Below are 9,265 nucleotides of genomic sequence, written 5' to 3' on the forward strand. Positions count from 1 at the left end.
GCTAGTCTCTAGGCACACAACATCAATATCTACAACTTTAGCCAGCCCATTGTGGCCCATCTTCACATATGCAAAGCAACATGGCCTATATGATATAAAGAAATCCCTACGAAATATAGCACAAACAAATTCACCCTTATTAATTACGCAACTAATCTCACAACATACAAGATTCACTACATCACTATCAAGGACAATTGTATGTTTCACTACATCACTATCAAGGACAATGAGAAAATCTTTTGAAAGTGTAGCAACATGATGGTCATTATTATCATTATCACTTTTCTTCTACCATGTCTTTTTCTAATGGCAAAGATGGCACTCAACATTTGCAAATTAATTGGACTTACCTTTACCTTTATCTTGGCTCTTATCTCTATTCCTCGAACCTCAAGTCTCACTCCTCCTTTTCTCAACAGCCAAAGAATCAGTATGTGAAGAAGAGGATCAATGTGTCTTCCTTCTCAACTATTCATTTGAAATATTACTTTTAGCCAAATCCATAGTAATCTTACCATCCGAGACTAAATTAGATTAAGAAATTCGAAACTTTTCCCACTAGTCCAATAAAGTATTAAGCAATTATGATACATGTATTTTATCATCAAACTTGATTCTCATCCCAACCAGCTTATTGATAATTCCTTGAAAATAGTTTAAATGGTCAGTCAAATAATTACCATCTTGATATCTCAAAGCCATAATATGTATTATTAAAAATAGTTTGCCCAGTCTTTCAAGCATATAACTGTTCGAGCTTATTCCACAAATTGTATGCATGTGTTTCCTCAATTACATGGTTTAAATCATTATCATCTACTCATTTCCTAATGTAACTACACACTTGACAATGAAATATAAACCATTTGGCATCAGTACTATTCTTGGGTTTCTCATCAACATACGCGGTCAAATAATAATCCTTTGGATACAAAAGACCTTCAATTTTCCCTTTCCAAACATACTAATTCAAACCATTTAATGTAATTATTCTACTCATATTTGTTTCCATCATTTAACATAATGCAGAAAAATCAATCAAGAACCAATGCTTTGATACTTACGTCGTTGGGAGAACAATGCCAACCCAAACAATACTGGTTTAGCAGTAGCACAGCGAAATGAAACAATCGCCACTCTTGTGCAAATCTAATAAGAGACAATACAATAGAACAATATAAATAGCAAGCACCCACAAACACAAGGCAATTTCATGTGGAAAATCTCCTTGATGTGAGGAGAAAAAAAAAAAAAAAACCACGGGATCAAAGTCCACCCAAAATTTTCACTATCAATAAAAATGGATGAACGAAGTTATTCTCTAGTTAATACTAGAGGTACATGGCACCAACAATATCAAGAACATCATTTTTGGTAACACACATGAATTTCACAAGAGATTAAGGATAAATCTTACTAAAAAGGCAAGTTCAATTCAACCCACGAAAGACCTTATGTAATGAGTTTCGATTGAAAATCAAACTGATTAGATTTGAGAAGACTGTCATGCTGACAAGATTTCAGCTCAATCAAATTACAATTCGATATCTGATGTTAGCTTGATGGAAACCAAATATTGTCCTCTTTCCAAGTTTTTCTGCTCTTTTTCTTTCTTGCTATTACGTCTCATGAATGTTCTTTGCTATAACTACATTAGAAAAAAAAAAAAAAGGTAAGAAAATCTATTTCTCTATGTGGATTATCATATAGGCTTAATCATCTGGACTTGGAATTCATTGGACTTTCTACGTATAGGAGTGAACCCAACCTAACAGGGGCTACATAAAAATAGAAAATTTGGGGTGCAAAAGTACTTTTTTGAATATTGTCCAAATATAAAATATGTATATATGAAATGCTTGTATAGGAACCTACGTGTCAATATTTGTATATAATGAAAATTTCAAATTTCAAATATTTTGAATCAAAACAATCAAACTGTATGGACCACTGGCCGTGGTGGCTCCGTTGGGTAGGCTTCTTTGATCCTTTGCGAGAGAGGTGAGGAGTTCGAATCCCTTGCAACGCAAAGAGGCTGGTGGAGTTACTTTGTGACTTACCCGGTGGCATGGGGTGGTGGTGGTTACCCATGTTGCCCCCAGGTTCTTCCCGCCGGCTATCAGCTTATAGGGTTTCCTATGTCAAAAAAAAAAAAAAAAAACAATCAAACTGTATGGACCGCAAGATAAAAATAAGTGAGAGGTAAATATTAATAGTCGTTCTAAATAGATGCATAAAATAATGACATTTGATCATTTTCACCCTTTTCGGTTTTCAAATAATGGAGGCTCTTGAAAGTGCTCAGATTGTAATCTGGAAGAAGTTGAAGGTTGGTGGTGACTGCTGACTAGTGAGCGAGTAGGCCGGATTTGGGATCTGTTTATTTATTCCTCTTTCAAGCGTCATGAAGGAAAGATGAGTGCATTCCTCTCTGATACCAATCTGTTTTCAAGTGCTAGAATATACATTCTTAGGGCTGTGGCTGCTGAGCTAAAAAGGTCATATTTGAGTGCTCGGATGAGTTGGATTTTGTCTCTGCGCATCACCTTCAACTTCAAAAGCCTCGGCTGCTCCTCTCATGTCCTTGTCCTCATTTGATTCACGAAACGTACTATATTTGAAAAAATGGAACAAAGACGTACAGCAATATCCCCACTCATCATTCATATCATCTCCATACTCTCATCCCTGACGAAGAAGATAACTGCATGTTGCTTACATTGCTCGGGGACCACCTTTCCAACAACCTTTAACTTTTAAACCCACTAGTGCTGTAGGAAGATAGAAGAATCCTGAAGGGACCACCACTCACCAAAGCATGGTAATCTGTTGAAAAGTACTGGACGGGCACAAAATACTTTCACAGCCACAAGGTCTCTAAGTCTAACCAGCAACATTCTGTGCAGCTTATATTGTCACAAGGAAAGAGAGGTACAACCACTGCCTGCATGATAGAGAACTTGTACTCCAATCAGTTCGCTTGCAGAAAATAGCTAACTCAATGAATCCAGAAGGTCAGTCGAAGCTCCATAGGTCAGACCAAATAGAAGCCCAAACTATCTCACTTTTTAGTGTGTACATGACTGGCTGCCCAAAGTAAACACAGGCATTAACTTACAAGGCTTTAGACAAACCGATCTAGTGAATACGAGAGGCATATGCAATTTTCATTGGTGCAAGCATAACCACATCTTGCACAGACGTTAAATTCTCCTTCAGTTATAAGAGATTGCTTAAAAAGAAGAATCAAGAATAACATATGAAAAGAAGAATTAGGAACATGCAATGGAACCATCAACGACACCACAAAAGCATGACATTATTGCATCTTTCAACTTATGAAGGAAAACTGAATAAAACAGTGTGCAACCCTTTGACAGCATCATCCTCCCTGGAAAATTCCAACAGTTATGTCACTGAAAAATGAGAACAATGAACGAGGGAAAAAAAAAAGCTGGAAAACGATGACCTTTTCAAAAGTTGCACTAACTTAAATCAAACTGGAGTACATGGAAAAGTACCTTCTCCTGTTACATTTCCTGTTAGGCTAAAAGTGATATAGATCGTGACAATCAACTCTCCCCCAACGGCGATTCCATCCCCGTTTTCCACTAAACCCGCTGAGAAGCGATGGGCACATTCGCACCAACATTTTTTCAGGCTATCCCAACATGTCCTTTTCCTTTTATCTCTCTTATCCATGAAACCATCCGCATGTCCTGTTTCTACTATCTACCTATTAACGTTTGGTACCTCTGTTTTTAGATAGTTAGCTCGGAATCTTCTTAATGAAGTTCTGCTGATCTAACATCAACTCCCCAAACACAGCAGAATGTCAACTACATCAATAACATCAACCACAAATTGGAGGAAACATCTCGCTCCATGTAATAATAAAATCTCATTCTGCAGATTTGTTATCAACAGATCTGTCACATAAAATAAGCCACTTCATATAATGAGAAAAACAACAGAATGTCCGACAAAATTGTCTTCATATCATAGGCATTCAACTATCCAATTTCTACATTAAGAGCAAAATCAAACAACCAAAATCTCTGAAAAGAAAAGAACGTGTGAAAATTTGCATGAAAGATTACAATTCCTTCACTTTGTGAAGGTTCAAGAGGACAGGAACGAGAAAAAATCACAAAACGCAAAGTAAAGGATCATTGCATATATCATGTACAAGCAGCTCATTAAAAGACAAATGTACAGTTGCCGCGGAGCAGTACCAATTGAATGATCTTCCCATTCACATTATGCTCGTTCATTCTTGCTCGAAAACCTTGGGATTGAACGAGGCATCAAAAGATCAATCCATCCTTCACAATTTGCTCCAACCAAGATGCAATCTCTGATATCGAGGGACGCTCATTTGGATTATCACGCAGAGCCAGCTCTGCCATATCCGCAAGTTTGAGCAGAGGCTCAACATTTTTTGGGAGAGCCACATTTCTGTCGATTATGGCGGCCGCCCTACCCCTTTTGATTAGAGGAACTGCCCATTCCACTATGTTAGGAGGCGCATAATCAATGTCATAAGCTTTTCTTCCGCTGAGAATCTCTAACAGTACGATGCCAAAGTTGTATATATCACTCTTCGTATCTTCATTTACATCCCTCTCGCTTGAAGTAAGAAGCCCAAAATCTGCAATTCGTCCACCCCAATCGGCATCAAGCAGGATGTTTGAAGTTTTGACATCTCGATGGACTATCGGAGGCACGGCTTCTTTATGAAGATATTCAAGCCCCTTCGCAGCCTGCATAGCAATCCTCAACCTGAGGGTCCAGTTCAATGGGGAAAGCCCACCATGGAGGTGATCATGAAGCGTCCCATGCGGCATAAACTCATAAACCAAGAGCCTCTCCCCCATTTCGGAACAATAACCCAACAAGTTCACGATATTAGCATGCCGAACTTTACAAAGAATATCCAATTCCATCTCAAACTCTCTACTGTTAGTGTGGATGATCGTCGCCGCATTTGCCCTCTTCACCGCAACCTGCCGCCCATCTGGAAGGACGGCTTTGTAGACAAAACCGTAGCTTCCTCGCCCCAGCTCATTAAACTCCTTGAAGCCATTTGTGGCATCCTTTACCTCCACCAGTCGAAAAACTTGGGCAAGTCCAACACTCTGAGTCGAAACCAGAGGTGGATGCGAATCGTCATTCGTTTCCATCTCCTTCTCTTTCTTGCCTATGCAAAAAGTAAATTGATTCTTCGGCCCCTCCTTTTTCCGATTGGCAACTACACGAGGGAGGAGCAACGAGCATATTAATATCAATAGCAGTCCGGAAGCAGAACATCCGACCACAATCAATAGCTTGCGCTGCTGGAAATGCTTCAGCGGCATTTCTTTAGAAGACGGAAGCCCGCAAACTTTCCAACATGAACTGTTCTGGCAAAGAGAGCAAGGAGTACATATTCTATCAGCATGAGCGGTGCATGGACTGGACAAGAAGAAACCTTCAGAGCAATTTAGCCCACAAGGCGAACAGATGTTCAGATCTCTTCGAGCACACAAGCTTGTCAATCCCTGCTCGTTCAGAACGCTCGCGTTGAAAGCGAACTGCCCTCCACTGCACGATCCCGCTGTACAGAGACCGGGACTACACAATTCCAGCGGAGGATCATAGTCGAAGGCCGAGGAAGTGTTGGAGAACCAGCAATCAAGTACAAGATCAAATTCCCTAATGCCGCATACTGTAAAATCCGACGAAGCGATCGCAAGGAACCCAGCACCCTTCGGGAGCAGAGAAGAATTATACTTGCCCCAGCATTCGACTTCGTGATTGTCCTCACGAATCCCACAAAAGTGGAGAGGGCCCGCGCCCAGCGAAATGAACCGGGTTCCGGCAGGTTGACCGACGAATGAACTATTATCACCCCAACATTTGACCTCACCGGAACCTTCCACAATTCCACAGACAGAACCTTTCCCTGAAGCTAATACTTCGAAACTATCCGACACCCCCGAAACCCTTAAATCTGGTGACTTGGGTCCCCAACATACTAGACCTCCTTCTCTTACACCCCCACAGCTAAATCCTTCCCCGGCAACGACCTTCCTAAAGACAAGGTTGCTAATGGACTGATCATAGATCAAGGAACTCTCGACAGAGCCCAAGCTAAGATTTGAGGATCTCCCAATCTCCCAGCAGTCCACTGCACCCGAATCGTGCTCGGAATAGTAAGATCCTCTGACGGCGCAGACGTGGTCCTTACCAGCAGCAATGTGGGAATAAGCAGTGGCCTGATGGATGGCAGGGACGAGGTCTTTACCTGGATCCCCGTAGCTCCAGCAGTACGCCTGGGAGGTGTTCGCCAGGATTCCGCAGAGGAAGCCTTCGCCGCCGGAGAGGGCTGCCATCTCGGGAATGTCGCTGAAGGGAGAGGCCGAGGGGGATGACGACGTCGACGAGCTGTTCTTGCCCCAGCAGATCACGCTCTGCTTGCCACTGGCGTCGATGGCACAGAAGAAGCCGTCGTCGCCAAATGCGGCGGAGATCGGCCCCATAGAACCATACCCAGATGCGACGGCGACGAGGAGGAGCAACAGGAGAGAGACGAGCGGAAGGGAGCGGCGGGGATCGAAAGGGGCGCGCATTTGCTTTGACCGTGTTGGGTCTGGATCAGGAGTGTCATGGACAGGAGGAGGAAGAAGAAGAAGAAGAAGAAGAGGGAACGGCGATGGTGCTTCTCGATGCGCAAGAAGACGACGCTGCTGGTGGTGGCGTTTCTGCTCTCTAGCAAGGCCTGGGAGTGATTGTGACAATATATTTTTGAGGGGCTGAACCTGAAATCCATGATGGTGACGATAACGGAACGTGGCTGTCGCCATTTTTCACAGTTTTTGCTTTGGACTGATCTTGAATCCGACGTACTTTCCAGGAGTTACTTTACTGCAACGCAGTGAGTAGCAACTAGTGCCTACGGCCAATAAAAAATGCAGAAGCAAGAAGAAGAAGATTTGACTTCTGCTAGGTACTAAAACAAATAATGTCCAGATTTATAGTTAACTACATTTCTTCTGTTTTTGTTCTTGCTTGAAGATGACTTTCATGTACTTACCGCATTTTAGACAAATAAGGACTTGCTTTAAGTATCAAAGCAAAAGACGAAAAAAATCTCAGTGCATTACCACAACTTTGTCTTCTTAAGGATGATCTACAATGAAGAAATTTAACAATTTCTTTTCTTTTCTTTTTTTAACCAATCTGGATATGAAGTGAATATGAGCATTCAAGTCTTTTACAATCACCCGTGGGCGAGCATCGTCGTAGGGAAATTTCTGTCTTTTTGAAAGGAGAACAGTGGGGTGGATGTACAGGGAGACAGCTATATTACAATCTCCAAGAGACTGGTGCAACAGTGACAGCTGAAATTTGCACACTGCACAGCACCCTGTGACAATGGCCAAATGGAAGGTAATGCCGAAGATGGGAGATAGCCCACCAAAAGTGACTAATACAAATGAATCTTGGCCATTTTTGGGTACAAATAAGAAGTGGGCTCCTTTAGGATTTTTAAGGAAACCTAGAATAATGCAGAGGAGAGGACCATGCTCTTTTTTCTTTTGCTTCTTTTAGTGCTATAGTAGATGATAGAGGTGGGTTCCTTACAGGTTGACCATTTAGGCATCTCCACTAGGAGTGAACATGATTCCAAGGAAAAATCCAAAATCGAAAAATCAGATCAATGGAAACTTGTCCGGTTCTAGGTTTCAAGATATATAAGGTAGATTCTAGGTTCTAAAATTTGGGGAACTTGTTTTGATGGGTAAGTTCCAAGTTCTAAATAAGTGGAATTAAATGTTTTCTTGGTCTATATCTTCACATAATCCTACAATATTCCATGGCATTCGATGATAAGTGTATAATCTAAAATCACTAATCTAATCTTTTATTATATGAGTAAAACTTACTTTGTTAATATTTCATATTTTCAGGTGTCTAAATATAAATTATGATTAGTAAATTATAACAAGTAATGGTCATTAAAGATGATGATTTACTATAATCATTCAATTAATAATATAGGTGGAACCTGAATAAATCCCAAAACATGTGATAGGTATGTTATAGGTTCCAAGATATGCAAGGTAAATATTAGGTTCCAAAAAATGAGAAAGTTGTTCAAATAGACAAATTCTAGGTTCCAAGTGGAACATGGACAAAACCTGGAACCGCTCACCCTAGTGTCTATTTGTTGGCTAATAAAATTTAAGGAAAGCCCGTCTCTATCATTTTTTGTTTTTTTTCTATTTCCCAATCCAGTTTTGTCATTCTCTCTCTTTGGTACACGAGAGATCCATAGATTGATAGAGTAATTTATCGGGATAATTTGAATATTTAGTTGATTCAAAACATATTTGTGGGAGTAAAGGATACCCAAGTGAGATCCTCTTTACTTCCTCTGCAATCCCATCATTGTTTTGTAGATTAATGTGGAAAAATTATCCCATTCTACCTTCCCCTTCACTTCCGGATCTCTTTTACTTTTTTGATGACAAGTGAAAATACAACTAAGTATACTCACATTTTATTCAAAAGCCATTTACATATCTTTATTTTCGCCACTTATATATCTTTATTTTTATGATATTTTTGTTTACACTAAAAGAAATAAATAAAAAATGTGTTTATTTTTTCACTTTCCCGCCCAAAATTTGTATCATTTCGATTTCTAAATGTAATGTGAAATTTATATGTGAATCTCTATATCATTAATATATGCTATGAATGTATTTGGTATTCTAACTAAATAAAATCAAAAAATCAAACGGTACGAGGGAGACCTCACCACTTCATTGACCTTGGTTGGTACCGTTGTGACCTCTAATGGCTTGGTGGGAACCTAGTCTTGATCCAGGTTTACTACGGCTTGTCCCTCTTGTGAGGGCAAGCTCCATGGAGGAACTCCTTATTTACTGTCGAGCTCCGACCAACCCCAGTCCCCCTCAATTAAACTTTTCTTTCCTAGAGAGGTGAGAATACTTAGGAGACTTCCAGGTTTGCCTTTGCCTCCATTAAACTTTTTAAAGACATGCTTAGTTCCATATGTATCTTTACTTTGATGATATATTTATTTACACTTAAAAGAAACCAAAAAATGTGTCTTATTCCTTTGCTTTCCTGCCAAAAAATGATATATTTATATCAATAAATGTATGTTATGAATGCATTTGGTATTTCGGGTTAAAATAAAATCAAAACATTTCCGCCGCAAGATTAGCGAGAAGTACAAAGTAAAAATAAA

At 40.0% G+C, this 9,265-nt stretch overlaps 1 protein-coding gene across 1 annotated transcript; it reads right to left on the reverse strand.

The window, feature by feature from the left end:
* Positions 1-3,920: 3,920 nt before the first annotated feature.
* Positions 3,921-6,794, reverse strand: LOC104435650 (serine/threonine-protein kinase-like protein CCR1). The gene has a single exon (XM_010048361.3). It carries the CDS (start codon positions 6,612-6,614, stop codon positions 4,311-4,313), a length of 2,304 nt encoding a protein of 767 aa, XP_010046663.1. The 5' UTR covers positions 6,615-6,794; the 3' UTR covers positions 3,921-4,310.
* Between the last annotated feature and the right edge of the window lie 2,471 nt (positions 6,795-9,265).

This window comes from Eucalyptus grandis, chromosome 1, assembly GCF_016545825.1.
Source record: "Eucalyptus grandis isolate ANBG69807.140 chromosome 1, ASM1654582v1, whole genome shotgun sequence".
In the NCBI taxonomy this organism is placed as follows: domain Eukaryota; kingdom Viridiplantae; phylum Streptophyta; class Magnoliopsida; order Myrtales; family Myrtaceae; genus Eucalyptus; species Eucalyptus grandis.